The sequence below is a fragment of the Stomoxys calcitrans genome, chromosome 1, assembly GCF_963082655.1.
Source record: "Stomoxys calcitrans chromosome 1, idStoCalc2.1, whole genome shotgun sequence".
Taxonomy (NCBI): domain Eukaryota; kingdom Metazoa; phylum Arthropoda; class Insecta; order Diptera; family Muscidae; genus Stomoxys; species Stomoxys calcitrans.
In genome coordinates this window covers 244,659,712-244,676,849 of record NC_081552.1, presented here as the reverse complement: position 1 = coordinate 244,676,849, position 17,138 = coordinate 244,659,712, and the positions used below count along the sequence as shown (strand labels likewise).

Here is a 17,138-nt window from a genome sequence, read left to right as displayed (position 1 = left end):
CATACGATTTGGCTGAAATTTTGTACAATGGCTTCTCTCATGACCTTCAACATACGTGTCTAATATGGTCTGAAACGATCAATAGCTTGATACAGCTCCCATATAAACCTATCTCCCGATTTTGCTTCTTGAGCCCCTACAAGGCGCAATTCTTATCCGAATGAATTGAAATATTACACAATGACTTCTACAATGCTCAGCATTCATTAATGGTCCGAATCGGACTAAAACTTCATATAGCTCCAATAGCATAACAGTTCTTATTCAATATTCTTTGTTTGCCTATAAAGAGATACCGCGCATAGCACTGGACAAATGCGATCCATGGTGGAGGCTATATAAGATTCGGCCCGGCCGAATCTTTATTTCTCTCTCACTTGTTTGTAATGTTGGTATTATACTTTAAATAAAAACGAAATCCAAACACTTTGTACCCATTATTACTGCCACTTTATTTTGTCTTCCTCGGCTCGAAAACATTGAAAATGTCTTTTTAACCCAAGGCCTTATAAGCTTCAGATCTCTCAACAAATACATTGATGGCTGATCTCTCCTTTTTGTTGATGATTAAGATAATTTTCAACATGTATTCACCAATGGGAATGGGAAGCATACGAAATTTTTCCTCAGGAGCAACCAGATCTTTGACAATGATGTCATTCTGAAAATTTTGTAAAAATTTCTATACACAATAAAACACTTAATCGAAACGCCAATTTAACTTACATCGAAAGGACAGCTGTGATTCAAATTCGAAAACTCGTTGAGGAAATTGAAGATAAAATTAATAAAGAAATTTCTAGAAGTATCCTCGAGAAAGCGGCAAAAATCGGTAGAGGTGTTGTAGAAGTAGGGTTTGTAGCCCCCGGCTTTTTTATACAAACCCATTTTCAACTATGGAAGATAGAAGGGATAGAAGAAGCAGATGTTTCCCGTATAAAATTTGTTATGGGAAGTTCGAGGAACGCCAATCGCATGTTCAGCCCAACTACGCCACGTTTGATCACCTTCAACTTGCACTCCTTGAAAGTGCAAAAACTCTTATCCAAAACTTCGCATTGGATATTGGTGAACTTGGTAGAGAGAGCCCAGTTGTAGTGGACTAGGAGCAACAAAATCACTGCCAAATGGAGTATAAGAAAATCAAATTTTAGCCCCATAACGAAGCGACACTTTTAAATGCTTGTGGCCAAATATCTCAAATAGTACTCAAGTTGGAAATCCAAATAGCATGTATGGATAGTGCCAACATTTGGGCAATTGGGCAACTAATTCGTTTTTAAGTGATGTAATTGATGTTTATTGAACTTGCAATGCGGAATTTAGTAATTAAGGTCGTAATGTTTTGTTATGATATGGAAAGTGATCAACAAACAAAAAAAAAACACGATCAATTCCATACTGACCAAATCTATCAAATGTACAAAGAGTTTGGAGGCCACCGTAGCGCATGTCCGTCTATGACCCTGAACGCCTGGGTTCGAATATTGGCGAGATCATCAGAAAAAAAAAAATTCAGCGGTGGTTTTCCCCTCCTAATGCTGGCAACATTTGTGAGATAGAGGTGTCGCACTGTGGCACGTCGTTCGGACTTGGCTATAAAAAGGATAGGGGACTCCTTGATCATTGAGCTTAAACTTGAATCGGACTGCACTCATTGATATGTGAGAAATTTGCCCCTGTTCCTTTGTGGAATGTTCATGAGCAAAATTTGCATTTACAATGAGTTTGGGAGGCCATGTTGTTGTTGCAGCAGCTTGTTGTGTTCTATCTTTTGTCTGCTTGATTCTGTTGAGTGTCAAGATCCAGGAACTCTGCGACTATAATGGGGTGCATCCACAGGCAACTGGGTCTGAGTCGAGTGGGTCTGGCTGGGCAGTTAAACAGGTGACGTGTATCGTGCGGTCCCTGGTTACAATTGGGACACACATCTTGCACGTCGGCATCAATCCGTGCTCTGTAGGAATTGAGGCGACTACATGTGCCAGAATGTAATTGAGCCAGAACTACTCTGGTTTACCGGGGAAGGTCAATTTAGTATACCATTCATCTGAAACGATATGGCCCATTTGCAAGCCCCCAACGGCCAACATCAATAAGAAGTATCTGTGCCAAAATTTCAAGCTGCTAGCTTTCCGCATTCAACCACTATCGTGATTTCGACAGACGAATGGACGGACGGACATGGCCAGATCGACTCAGAATGTCGAGACGATCCAGAATATATATACTTCATGGGGGGGGGGGGGGTGTCGCAGGTCAATACTCGAGGTGTTACAAACGGAATGACTATTTAAGTATACATAAGCCCTTCCTATAATGATGGGTATTAAAACTTTTTATACCCTCCACCATAGGATGGCGGTATACTAATTTCGTCATTCTGTTTGTAACTCCTCGAAATATGCGTCTAAGATCCCATTAAGTATATATATTCTTGATCGTCATGTCATTTTAAGTCGATCAAGCCATGTCCGTACGTCTGTCCGTCCGTCTGTCTTTCAAAAGCACGCTAACTTTCGAAGGAGTAAAGCTAGGCTCTTGAAATTTTGCACAAATACTTCTTATAAGTGTAGGTTGGTTGGGATTGTAAATGGGTCATATCGGTCCATGTTTTGATATAGCTGCCATATAAACCGATCTGGGATCTTGACTTCTTGAACCACTAGAGGGCGCAATTCCTATTCGATTTGGCTAAAATTTTGCATGAGATGTTTTGTTATAGTTTCTAAACCTTGTGCCAATTATGGTTCACAACGGTCCAAAACCTGACATAGCTGTCATATAAACTGATCCGGGGTCTTGACTTCTTGAGCCACTAGAGGGCGCAATTTCTATCCGATTTGGCTGAAATTTTGCATGAGGTGTTTTGTTATGACTTCCAACAAATGTGTCAAGTACGGTGTAAATCGGTCCATAACCTGATATAGCTGCCATGTAAACCTATCTTGGATCTTGAGTTCTTGACCCATTAGAGGGCGCAATTTCTATCCGATTTGGCTGAAATTTTGCATGAGGTGTTTTGTTATGACTTCCAACAAATGTGCCAAGTACGGTGTAAATCGGTCCATAACCTGATATAGCTGCCATGTAAACCTATCTTGGATCTTGAGTTCTTGACCCATTAGAGGGCGCAATTCCTACCCGATTTGGCTGAAATTTTGAATGAGGTGTTTCGTTATGACTTCCAACAACTGTGCCAAATATGGTTCAAATCGGTCTATAATGTGATATAGCTGCCATATAAACCGAACTGGGATCTTCACTTCCTGACCCACAAAAGGACGCAATTCTTATCCGATGTGCCTGAAACTTAGAATGAGATGTTTTGTTATAGTTTCTAATTCCAGTGCCAATTATGGTTCAAATCGGTCCATAACCTGACATAGCGGTTATATAAACCAATCTGGAATCTTGACTTCTTGAGCCACTAGTGGGCGCTATTCCTATCCGATTTGGCTGAAATTTTGCATGACGTGTTTCGTTATGACTTTCAATAACTGTGCTAAGTATGATTTAAATCGGTTCATAACCTGATATAGCTGCTATATAAACCGATCTTGGGTCTTAATTTCTTCAGCTTTTAGAGGGCGCAAAACTGATCGGATTTGGCTGTAATTTTGCACTTGGTGTTTTGGTATCACTTCCAACAACTGTGCTAAGTATGATTCAAATCGGTTCATAACCTGGTATAGCTGCCATATAAACCGATCTTGGGTCTTGACTTCTTGAGCCTCTAAAGTGCGTAATTCTTATCCGATTTGGCTGAAATTTAGCATGAGGTGTTTCGTTATGACTTCCAACATGGTTCTGACATCAAATATGGTTCAAATTGCTCCATGTTTTAATATAGCTGCCACATAAACCGATCTTGGATCTTGACTTCTTGACCCATTATAGGGCGCAATTCCTATCCGATTCCTATTCCAAGAACTGTGCCAAATATGGTTCAAATCGGTCCATAACCTGATATATTGGGTTGCCCAAAAAGTAATTGCGGATTTTTTAAAAGAAAGTAAATGCATTTTTAATAAAACTTAGAATGAACTTTTTTCAAATATACTTTTTTACACTTTTTTTCTAAAGCAAGCTAAAAGTAACAGCGGATAACTGACAGAAGAAAGAATGCAATTACAGAGTCACAAGCTGTGAAAAAATTTGTCAACGCCGACTATATGAAAAAATCCGCAATTACTTTTTGGGCAACCATTGCTACCATGTAAACCGATCTAGAATCTTGACTTCTTGAGCCTCTAGAGGGCGTTATTCTCATCCGAATTGGCTGACATATTGTACAACGGCTTCTCCCATAACCTTCAATATACGTGTTTAATATGGTCTGAATCGGTCTTTAGCCTGATACAGCTCCCCTATAAACCAATTCCCCTATTTTACGTTTTGAACCCCTAAAAGGCCCAATTCTTTTCCGATTTGGCTGAGATTTTACACATAGGCTTTTACTGTGGTCTCCAACACTCAATTTAATTTGCATAGCAATTATTTTCTTTTATCCTACGTTCAACCTATCGCAGATGTCAACAATGGGTGGGGGATCGGATGCCATGAACGTGCAATCGTCCGCATATGATACGATCTCTATGCTGTCTGGAGGGGGTGGAGTGGAGGGTAGGTAGAGGTTAAACAGTGCCGGAGATATCCCCCCGCGTTGGGGAACTCCCTGTTTCACTCTACGGTGCTTCGACTTATCTCCAAAATTCCACAAATGACGACTACATAGATAATTCGCGACCCAGTGTTTCAGGCCTGGCTGGAGGGACGTGTTGGCAATGTCCTCAAAAAATTTGGCATGGATGACCGTGTCGAATGCCTTCGATAGGTTCAGTGCCACAAGGACCATCCTATCACGTGGCCTAGGCTGATTGAAGCCACGGCAAATGTGTGCGGTAATGGCATGCAAAGCAGTTGTTGTCTTCGAAATCCATGTTGTTGCTCGGCGAATGGATATTTTCATATGAGGCTCGGGACGAGTAAAGCCTCAAGCGTCTTTGCTACTGGTGATAGAAGGAAGATCGGCCTGCACGACTCCCCTAAACTCGGGTCCTTTCCAGGCTTCAGTAGCGGGATCACTTTGCCCATTTTCCAGACATCGGGAACTATAAGAGTGTTCAAAGACATTTTGAGGACAGTAGTAAGGTACTCAACTCCAGGTAAATCCAGATTCTTCAGCATCAGTGTGGAGATTCCGTCGGGGCCCAACGCCTTGGTTGATTTGGCGCCACGGATGACATTCGTAACATCGGACACGGTAAATTGTGATGGCTGTCCATCGGCTCGGAGACCACGGATACGGCAAATGGCTCTCCTCCTTGCCCTGTCACTCTCGGGATGCACAATAAATTGACGGTTGAACAACCTGGCGCATCTCTTCGGATCAGTCACGGCTACTTCGCCAAAAGTGACTGAGGTCCTGTCATCCCGTCTACCGGGGTTCGAGATTGACTTAGCAGGTAATCCCATGACAAGCGGTTGTATGTACCGAATTGACCCGATGGAGTTCTTCATCGGCCAGGGCTGCCGCCTCAGTGTATAACACACTGCTACAACAACAACAACAGTGACTTAACAGTAGACCACAGCTTGCCTAAACCGCTGTCTAGGTTACATTGCTCCAATTGTCCCAGCTAAAAATTCTGCTTATGTTCGTTGTCCACCCTGTTTATTTCCAGATTCAGCTCTCTGATTCTGGGGTTAGGGGAGGTGCAAACAACGAATCCCATCACGCTCGTCTGCGAGTATCACTGCCTGCGCCGGGAAATTGGGCCGCACTTGGGTATTGGACCGGCTGGTATAAAGCGAGCGGCTGCTGCCTTAATGATGTCTCGGAATTTCCTCTCGGCCACTAGCACATCCGAGGGGGGGGTGGCTGTTCACTGAAACGGCGATTGGTATACTCTCTGAAGCCAACCCAATCGGCCTTCTTGTGATTGATAAACGTCCGGCGCTCAGAGGTTATGAAGTCGGTTAGTCGGTCGATGGTGAGAATTATGTGGCGGGGGTCTGACCCCAAAGAGATGACGGCTTGCCAGGATGCGTCATTTAGGAGATCAGGGGATGCAATGGAAATGTCTGGCGAGTTGCTGCACCTCTTCGTAATCCTGCTGTGTGCAGCCTCATTCACGGTGCAAAACGTGGAGCCTTCAATCTACTCTGCTAAAGCTATGCCACTCTGGTCGTTACCTAGGGGAGAATGCCATGAAGTGTGATGCGCATTAAAGTCCCCTATGGTAACCCACTTATGTCGGGGTTGTAAGCTTGGTCATTAATCGGGACACAACTACCAACCGGCGATGTGTACACGTTGTATACCTCCATCTCGGCAGTACCGGACCTGACTGCTATCCCCATGCACTCCATGGAGGGGTCATTAGCGCCATGTGCAGGCGAGATGGGTCTATATTGCACGGAATGGTGTTGCACGAAGACAAATCCCCCACCTTCATTCTCCACTTTGAGCGATCCTTACGTAGCACATAGTAACCGTGACAACGGTGCAAACTGCAGGTGTTGGTCAGATATTTGTCTCCTGGATGGCCAATATATTCTTCCGACTCATGAAATCCACAATCTCATCGATCTTGCCACGGAGACCGTTGCAGTTTAGTTGCAAAAATTATGCACTTCCCGGCACTGGCCTGGAAATATTGGGGCTGGAATGTTGCCGAACGGGTGAGTTCGGGAGGGGGTCACATAGACCTACGACGGGGACGCAGAAGGCACCGACGACGACGCTTGTGACCCAATGCTGGCTATGTTCGCACAGCACCTTGCAACATATCCAGTATGACTATGCTCCCGTAGTGTAGTGAGCCCAGGGTAAGATCGGAAATGTACCCACCCCATGCACCGCTTACACCTTATCGACACCGAACGATGATGGAGGCGGTTCTGGCAAACCGAACAGAACCAGAGTCCGGGGTTGTTTTCGATCTCGGCCAGAACCCGAAGCGTGCGGAGAAGGCACTCCGGGATGTGACTCCCCATGACGAAAAAAGACGAACACGTACACTGAGGCAGCAGCCCTTGCCGATGAAGTGTTCCATCGGATCAATTCGGTGCGTACAACCGGCTGCCATGGGATTGTAGGAGGCCATCGTGCCGCTGAGGTTAGAATGTCCGCCTGTGACTCTGAACGTCTGGCGGTGGTTTCCCCCCCCCCCCCTAATGCTGGCAACATTTGTGATGTTTTATGCCACGTAAAACTTGACTCCAAAGAGCTGTCGCACTGCGGCACGCCGTTCGGACTCGGCTATAAAAAAGAGACCCCTTATCATTGAACTAAAACTTGAATGGGACACCACTCGTTAATATGTGAGAAATTTTCCCCTGTTCCTTTATGGAATGTTCATGGGCAAAATTTGTATTTGCAAGGTAACTCCAGGCTCATGACACAGCACTGACTTGGGCTCCCAGACACGATGGTTTTCTGGAAAATGGGAAGGCATTCAAATATGCCCTCATTTCATAATTAGATGCCATTATTTGTAACTACTCACATATATGCCCCCATGTCACAAAAGAGTCTTTCACCATATTTGAGTTTCCAGGAGAAGTGGCCGCAAAAAAAAACATGACGCAAACTACTTTGTTGCCTTACAAGCGTCAAACATATCATTTGTGAATGGGGAGAGAAAAAAGAAAGCCTAAGGGATGCCATCTGGCCCCCTTGGCAAAAGGTGCCACATGCCCTTTATGTTCAGTGCTGAGAGGTGGTGAACAAAAATTTCTGTTTTTGCTCCACAAAAGAACATAACTCACATGGATAAATGGGTAAAGAGTGAAGCAATAAAATAAAGGTGACACTACTGCTGTCCGAAATTGAAATTTCTCCTCAATCAAGCGGCGACAACTGATTCTTATGATTTTAATAACATTAAACACGGTTTATCAACAAAAAAAAAAAACAAAGGGGATCTGCAAGAGGCTCCAGCCTTCAACTCCCCATCAGAAAAACAGAAAGATGTTATGTTCTGACACATGTTTGTAATTTGGTACAAACTTTCGAAAATACAAAACAAAAGCCTTTAGCAAGATGTAAGCCTTCAAAAAGTTGCACATGCACAATAATCAACGACAATGATTTACGTCAAAGTTAACGCCCTGCAAACTTAACAACTTGGCATTGTCTTTTTCACGGCTCCCAAAAAAAAAACGTTGAGTGGTTATGTCTGAAAAATTGCCTTTTTTACACAGAGATATGTTACGCGAATGAACCACATTAAGGCAGGCATGCAATGTATGCCCTCAGAAGGTTTTTTTTAGCATGAGGTACCGAGTACCTACAATGTATTCGGGCCATAAACATGCAATGCATCTCCCTGTCTGCCAGCATTAATGATAAAAATGCCATAAATTACGCACACAAGTAGCGGCCAATTGATCATCCAACTAATTTCACTTAATTTTGTTCTGCCTGCTCTCTGCAAAAAGGATATGCGAAAATTGTTCAGAAATACACAGCATAGTCTCAAATTACAGGGGATAACACAGCAAAACGTTTGGTAAGAACAAAACGATTATGCTAAAAATTTGTTGAAACACGACAACCGGTCTTCAAGTTTTTATAGTTTGTTAAGAATGTTCCTTTGGGGGAAAATTGAACAAATGTTTCATTGAAATCTGCACAAATCTTTCCATTCAGTCGCATAGAAGATATTTGGGAAACTATTGTTTGAAAGTCGGGATAAAAGTTTGTCTACAAAGCCAAATCGGCGCCTCATGCCGCCAGCTGCGATCTTTTTTCATGTAGAACAAACCAGGTCATCTCAAATAGGGAACAAGTAAAATGGCGTTAAGTTCGGCCGGGCCGAACTTTGGATACCCACTACCTCGGGCATATATGCAAACCACATTTCGTCGAAATCCGGTGAAAAATGCATACCCTATGCCCCATGGCGGATATATCGAAATACAAGTACAAGTCATTGTTCAGTTGTGTATAACAAAATATTGATCTTTTTAGTAGCTATATCTAAAAATAAACAGATCTGAACTATATAAAACGCAGATGTCGAAAAGCCTAACATAAGTCTCTGTGTCAAGTTTCAGTGAAATCGGATTATAAATGCGCCTCTTATGGGACCAAGACTTCAAATCGAGATATCGGTCTATATGGCAGCTATATTCAAATCTGGACCGATCTAGGCCAAATTGAAGAAGGCTGTCGAAAAGTCCAATACAACTCACTGTCCCAAATTTCAGCAAAATCGGACCATAAATGCGCCTTTTATGGGCCCAACAACTTAAATCGAGAGATCGGTCTGAATGGCAGCTATATGCAAATCTTGATCGATCTAGGCCAAACTGTAGAAATATGTCGAGGGGCTTAACATAACTCACTGTCCCAAATTTCATCAAAATCGGGTAATAAATGTGGCTTTTATGGGCCCAAAACCTTAAATTAAGAGATCGGTCTATATGGCAGCTATATGCAAATCTAGGCCGATCTGGGCCAAATTGAAAAAGGATGTCGGACGGCCCAACGTAACTCACTGTCCCAAATTTCGGCGAAATCGAACAATAAATGCGGCTTTTATGGGAACAAAACCTTAAATCAAGAGATCGGTCTATATGGCAGCTATATGCAAATCTTGATCGATCTAGGCTAAATTGCAGAAAAATGTCGAAGGGCTTAACATAACTTACTGTCCCAAATTTCGGCGACATCGGACAATAAAAGCACCTTTTATGGGCCCAAAACCTTAAATCGAGAGATCGGTCTATATGGCAGCTATATTCAAATTTGGACCGATCTAGGCCAATTTGGACATGAATGCCAAAGGTCCTAACACAACTCACTGTCCCAAATTTCGGCAAGATCGGATAACAAATGCGCCTTTTATGGGCCCAAGACCTTAAATCGAGAGATCGGTCTATATTCAAATCTGGACCGATCTGGGACGAATTGAAGAAAAATGACCAAGAGCCTAACGCGACTCACTGTCCCAAATTTCGGCGAAATCGGACAATAAATGCACCTTTTATGGTCCCAAAACCTTAAATCGAGATATCGGTCTATATGGCAGCTATATCCAAATCTGGACCGATCTGAACCAAATTGCAGAAAGATGTCGGGAGGCTTAACACAACTCACAGTCCCAAATTTCGCAACTTCGGACATAAAATGCGCGTTTTACGGGCTCAAAACCTTAAATCTAGAGATCGGTCTATATGGTAGCTATAACCAAATCTGGACCGATCGGTGCCATATTGCAGAAGTATGTCAGGGGGCTAAACTTAACTCACTTTCCCAAATTTCAGCAAAATCGGATAATAAATGTGGTTTTATGGGCCTAAGACTCTATGTCGGCGGTTCGGTCCATATGACAGCTATATCCAAATCTGAACCGATCTGGGATAAATTGTTCAGAGATGTCAACACAACTCACTCTCCCAAATTTTGGCAAAATCGGACAACAAATGCGCCTTTTATGGGCGTTAGAGCTTAAATCGAGGGATCCGTCTATATGGTAGCTATATCCAGATATGGACCGATCTGGGCCATATTGCAGAAGTATGTCAAGGGGTTTAACTTAACTCACTGTGGCTAATTTCAGCGACATAGGCCAATAAATGCGCCTTTTATGGTCCCAAAACCTTAAATCGAATGATTGGTCTATATGACAGCTATATCCAAATCTGGACCGATCTAGGCCAAGTTGCAGAAAAATGTCGATAAGCCTAACGCGACTCACTGTCGCAAATTTTGGCGATATCGGACAATAAATGCGCCTTTTATGGTCCCAAAACCTTAAATCGAGAGATCGGTCTATATGGCAGCTATATCCAAATCTGAACCGATCTAGGCCAAGTTGCAGAAAAATGTCGATAAGCCTAACGCGACTCACTGTCCCAAATTTCGGCGAAATCGAACAATAAATGCGCCTTTTATGGGTTCAAAACCTTAAATCGAGAGATCGGTCTATATGGCAGCTATATCCAAATCTGGTCCGATCTGGGCCAAGTTGTAGAAACCTGTCGAAGAGCCTAACACAATTCACTGTCGCTAATTTCGGCGACATCGGACAATAAATGAGCATTTATAATTCGATTTCACTGAAATTTTGACACAGTGACTTATGTTAGGCTTTTCGACATCCCTGTCGGTTCAGACCATTGTCATCCGAGTTCGAACCCTTGAATTTGCATCCTTTTCTGAATCTTACATTATTCAGTAGTTTTCCTCACATTGTTCATGGGGTTTGACTGATAAAACCATCACTTTGTTGCCTTTCCCATCTGATTAATGTCCACATTTCGTCCTTTTAGTATCTCAACGGGAAGGAGGTGATTTTTACCACAATCTACTCGTTGGTGTGTCCTAATAAATTAAATGCCAAGTATTTGAGCTTTTCTCTGGTTTTCAGAAGGCTGTTCTTTAAAAAAAAGTGACAGGTAAATTCTGCAAGCATTTCAAATGAGTTTTTGTTTTCGCTGCTTCACGCAGCCACCGAAAATATTTTCAAAATCCAGAAGATGAAATCTGAGGAGGTCGAAGGCAGAAACATTGTTGTTTTTTTTGTGAAACCAAGCTGAAAATTACCTTCTAAAATTGAAGAGCATTTCCAAGGTTCATAGTCTTCTTTGGGGAGCTAAAGAAGGCCAAAAACAAAAAAAAAAAAAAACAGTGGCCTAAAGTACTTAAAGTTCATTATATTTTTTACGGTGGCTTTTGTGGCTGCTGATTGCTGCTGCTTTTGGGCTTCCGTATCTTCCATGTTCCTGGCATCCCTTTTCCAATGTTCCTACTGCTGCTCCTCATTGCTGTCGTTCATTGTGTCTTGCATTTGTTTTGGAACATTTCGTTACAATTTTTTGTTGGAGCCCCATTTTTGGAGGGATATCCGAAAGTTGCTGTCATTTTAGTTGGAAAATGCAGCTGCCACTTTTATGCGGCTCTTATTTCGTGTGACTCAAAATGGGGCTCAGTCAGCCAATGGTCGGAAATGGTAAGGTTCTGGCAGCAATGTCTTTGATTGTCTTCCAATGTTTTTGTTGTAGTTGCTCGCTCTTAACATTTTTTTTTTGTTTTGTTTTTGGTAAATTACTGAAATCTGTGATTGCAAGTACCATGATGTTGGTTGCTGCCGGTGTTGCTTGTTGCAAGAGTGGAGTTGCTTAGCTCTTTTGGTTTGCTGCTGTTGTTGCCACCAATTGCTATATGGCGGTGCCTGATGATGATGGCTGTTGTTGCTGTGTTGCCAGAGGTGGAGATGTTTTGCTTGATGTTAACTGCTTTAATGCCCATTTATTTAGATGCTACTCGACACGCAATTATCGTGTTCTCTGACATACATTTCACTTGACAAGCCTTTCTTTGGGTCTGCTTTAAAGTTTATTTTTAGCAAAGGCAGTAGCAGTAGCAGTAACAGCAGCTAAAAGTTAGCAAGTTGGAGCGGACAGTGGCTGCAAGGGAATTTATGAAAATTCAATATTGACAAAATGTTTTTTCAAATCTAATTTCAAGACCTATAAAGTTTCTATATAAACCGATCTCCCGATTTGACATCTTGAACCCCGATTTCCTGATTAATTTTCTATGGCCTCCTCCTCCTTTAAATGTTTGCCTGGTTTGGCTGAAATTTGCTAAGTAAAGTACCTTTAGACTAAGTTCATGTGTGTAAATTTTTAGTAGAATCTATGGTGGTGGGTTCCCAAGACTGGTCCAAGCCGATCTTAATACGATTGAAGTATACTAATTTCGTTATTCCGCTTGCAAACTAGTGATCTGACAATGTATATATATTCTTGATCCTAGTGACATTCTCAGTAGATTTAGCCTTGTCTGTCCGTCCATTCATCTGTCTGTCGAAAGCATGCTAAATTTTGAAGGAGTAAAGCTAGGTGTTTGAAATTTTGCTTAAATACTTCTTGGTTGAGATTCTAAATGGGCCAAATCGGTCCATGTTTTGGTATAGCTGCCATATAAATCGATATCGGATGTAGACTTCTTCAGCCTCTCTAGGGCGCAATTCTTATCCGATTTTGGCTGAAATTTTGCACCAAGTTTTTAATTTTCACTTCCACCAACTCTGCCCAAATCAATGTGTAGCCTGATATAGCTCCCATATAAACCGATCTTGGATCTTCAATTTTTGAACCGATAGAAGACACAATTATTATCCGATTTGGCTAACTTCCAACAACTGTGCCAAGTACGGCTCAAATCGCTCTATAACCTGATATAGCTTCCATATAAACCGATCTCCCGATTTGACTTCTTGGGCCTTTACAAGCCACAATTTTTGTCCGATATGGCTGAAATTTTGCATATAGTGTTCTGTTATGACTTCCAACAACTTTGTAAAGTACAGTCTAAATCGGATCCAAATTCATAACTTGATATAGCTCCTATATAAACCGGTTTAGGATCTTGATTTCCTGAGCCGATAGAGGGCGCAATTATTATCCGATTTGGCGGAAATTTGACTCAAAGTGTTTTGAGTTGACCATCAATCTCTGAACTAGAATTCTTGAGCCGCTAGAGGGCGCAATTCGTATGCGATTTGGTTTGACCATAAACACCTGCGTTATGTATGGCCCAAATCGGTTCATAACCTGATGTAGCTCTCATATAAACCGATCTGGGATCTTGAATTCTTGAGCCGCTAGAGGGCGCAATTCGTATACGATTTGGCTGAAATTTTGCCAGAAATTTTCCATCAACACCTGTGTGAAGTATGGCGCAAATCGGTTCATAACCCGATCTCGGAACTTGAATTCTTGAGAATTTATCCGATTTGCTAAAATTTAGCCTGAAGTGTTTTCGTTTGACCATCAACAACTATGCCAAGTATGATCCAAATTGGTTCATAACTTGATACCGTTCCCAAATAAACCGATCTCGGAACTTCACTTCTTGAACCGCTAGAGGGCGTAATTATTATCCGATTTGGCTGAAACTTTGCATGAAGTGTTTCGGTTCAACCATCAACAAATGCGACAAGTGTGGTCTAAATCGGTTCATAGCCTGAAATAGCTCCCAAATACTCTGATCTCGAATCTTGACTTCCTGAGCCACTAGAGGGCATTGCGCCGATTTGGCTGAAATTTTGCATGGAGTGTTTCGGTTTGATCATCAACAACTATGCCAAGTATGGTTAAAATCGGTTCATAACCTGATATAGTTCTCATATAAACCGATTTCGGATCTTGACTTCTTGGCCGCTAGGGGGCGCAATAATTATCCGATTTGGCTGACATTTCGCACAAAGTGTTTTGTTTTAGACTTTAACAAATGCGCCAAGTATGGTCCAAATCGGGTTGTAACCTGATAAAGCTGCCATATTAATGGATTTCGGATCTTGACTTCCTTTGCCGGCAGAGGGCGCAATTATTATCTTATTTGGCTGAAATTTTAAATGGAGTGTTTCGGTTTGTCCATCAACAACTATGCCAAGTATGGTTTTAATCGGTTCATAACTTGATATAGCTCTCACATAAACCGATTTCGGATCTTGACTTCCTCTGCCGGCAGAGGGCGCAATTATTATCCGTTTTGGCTGAAATTTTGCATGGAGTGTTTCAGTTTGATCATCAACAACTATGGCAGGATGGTTTCAATCGGTTCAAAACTTGATATTGCTCCCATATAAACCGATTTCGGATCTTGACTTCTTGAGCCGCTAGAGGGCGCAATTATTAGCCGATTTGGCTGACATTTCGCACAAAGTGTTTTGTTTTAGAATTTTACAAATGCGCCAAGTATGGTCCAAATCGGGTTGTAACCTGATAAAGCTGCCATATTAACGGATTTTGGGTCTTGACTTCCTTTGCCGGCAGAGGGCGCAATTATTATCTTATTTGGCTGAAATTTTAAATGGAGTGTTTCGGTTTGTCCATCAACAACTATGCCAAGTATGGTTTTAATCGGTTCATAACTTGGTATAGCTCTCACATAAACCGATTTCGGATCTTGACTTCCTGTGCCGGCAGACGGCGCAATTTTTATCCGTTTTGGCTGAAATTTTGCATGGAGTGTTTCAGTTTGATCATCAACAACTATGCCAAGTATGGTTTTAATCGGTTCATAACTTGGTATAGCTCTCACATAAACCGATTTCGGATCTTGACTTCCTGTGCCGGCAGACGGCGCAATTATTATCCGTTTTGGCTGAAATTTTGCATGGAGTGTTTCAGTTTGATCATCAACAACTATGCCAGGATGGTTTCAATCGGTTCATAACTTGATATAGCTCTCACATAAACCGATTTCGGATCTTGACTTCTTGAGTCGCTAGAGGGCGCAATTGTTATCGATTTGGCTGACATTTCGCACAAAGTGTTTTATTTTAGACTTTAACAAATACGCCAAGTATGGTCTAAATCGGGCTATAACCTGATATAGCTGTCATATTAACGGATTTCGGGTCTTGACTTCCTTTGCCGGCAGAGGGCGCAATTATTATCTTATTTGGCTGAAATTTTAAATGGAGTGTTTCGGTTTGTCCATCAACAACTATGCCAAGTATGGTTTTAATCGCTTCATAGCTTGATATAGCTCTCACATAAACCGATTTCGGATCTTGACTTCCTCTGCCGGCACAGGGCGCAATTATTATCCGATTTGGCTGAAAATTTGCATGGAGTGTTTCAGTTTGATCATCAACAACTATGCCAGGATGGTTTCAATCGGTTCATAACTTGATATAGGTCTCACATAAACCAATTTCGGATCTTGACTTCTTGAGCCGCTAGAGGGCGCAATTCTTAACCGATTTGGCTGAAATTTTGCACAATGAATTCCACTTTGGTCAGCAAACCAAGTATGATTCCAATCTCTTCATAACTTGATATAGCTGATATCAAGCAAGCAAATTTGCCCATGAACATTCCTCTAAGGAACAGGGGCGAACTTATCACATATCAATGAGTGCTGTCCGATTCAATTTTAAGCTCAATGATAAGGGGCCTCCTTTTTATAGCCGAGTCCGAAAGGCCAGCTTTGGTAAGGGGATAACCACCGCTGAAAATTTTTCTCATGTTCACGCCGGGGTTTGAACCCAGGCGTTCAGCGTCATAGGCGGACATCTTAAGCTCTGCGCTACGGTGGCCATATAGCTGAGATACCACAGCAGTTATTATCCATTATACTTTGTTTGTCTATAAAGACATATATTGGGTTGCCCAAAAAGTAATTGCGGATTTTTCATATAGTCGGCGTTGCATTTCTTTCTTCTGTCAGTTATCAGCTGTTACTTTTAGCTTGCTTTAGTAAAAAAGTGTAAAAAAGTATATTTGATTAAAGTTCATTCTAAGTTTTAATAAAAATGCATTTACTTTCTTTTAAAAAATCCGCAATTACTTTTTGGGCAACCCAAGGCCACAGAACTTGACAAATGTGTTCCATGGTGGAGGGTATATTCGGGCCGGCCGACCTTAGCACGCTTTTGCTTGTTTTTAAATTTGATTTTATAAGTCTGTTGTAAAAATAATGGATTTTTTATACCACACTCCATTTTGGATGTTTGAGAAAGCCTGTTAAGAATTTCCTTCTCATGTTATATTTTTCCTCCAACTTAAGTTCTTCTTCTAGGCCCCACTTTCTGTTGGATTGTAATAAGAAAATTAGTTTTGTACAATTGTGCGGTTGCTTGCCTGCTGCCAAAAGTGAAGTGAACATGCACGACCAACCGTTCATTTCAGTTCAGTTCAGTTCAGTTGATTCGTTAACGGGCCCCCATTAAAGTTCAAAGTTGAAATGAGGGGTAATAGTCATGAACACGGAAGCACGACGAAATCAAATAAATACCAGTGGAAGAAGCAGGTCGTGGCCTTAATAGTGTAGCAGCAATACCTTCACCAAGCAATGCAGAAGCTGCCAAGTAAAGGAAGAAGAAGAATACGAAGAACCCATCTACTACAATGAGGTGGAAGATAATGATACGAGTACTCCACTGATGCACTACAGCTAAAATAAAGAAAGATCTCTTGTATGGCCACAGCGCAATGCTAGTTGATTTTCGTTAAGCATGAAATTGAAGCCAAGTACTTGACACGTACAATTGAAGCAAAAAACATGGAAAAGGAAACAAAATGAGTTTCTAAACTTGCTGGGGTTACAAAGTAATTGGACAGGCAGTGGAAAGCAGCAAGAAGGCAAGGAGTAGAGCCAGGGAGTA

General features: G+C 41.9%; 1 protein-coding gene across 1 annotated transcript; it reads right to left on the bottom strand.

The window, feature by feature from the left end:
* Positions 1 to 493: 493 nt before the first annotated feature.
* On the bottom strand, positions 494 to 11,735 carry LOC106088868 (uncharacterized). The gene is made up of 3 exons (XM_059369098.1): positions 11,682 to 11,735; positions 727 to 894; positions 494 to 661 (listed from the first exon to the last, which is right to left on the bottom strand). Exons 1-3 carry the CDS (start codon positions 11,733 to 11,735, stop codon positions 494 to 496), a joined length of 390 nt encoding a protein of 129 aa, XP_059225081.1.
* Between the last annotated feature and the right edge of the window lie 5,403 nt (positions 11,736 to 17,138).

Excerpts from the sequence above, each read along its gene's own strand:
- LOC106088868 (XM_059369098.1), bottom strand. The coding sequence starts at position 11,735 with ATGGAAGATACGGAAGCCCAAAAGCAGCAGCAATCAGCAGCCACAAAA. Across the intron at positions 895-11,681 it reads CAGCAGCCACAAAAGCCACC|TTGAAAATGGGTTTGTATAA; the intron begins GTAAAAAATATA and ends TATCTTCCATAG. Across the intron at positions 662-726 it reads ATCACAGCTGTCCTTTCGAT|AATGACATCATTGTCAAAGA; the intron begins GTAAGTTAAATT and ends CAAAATTTTCAG.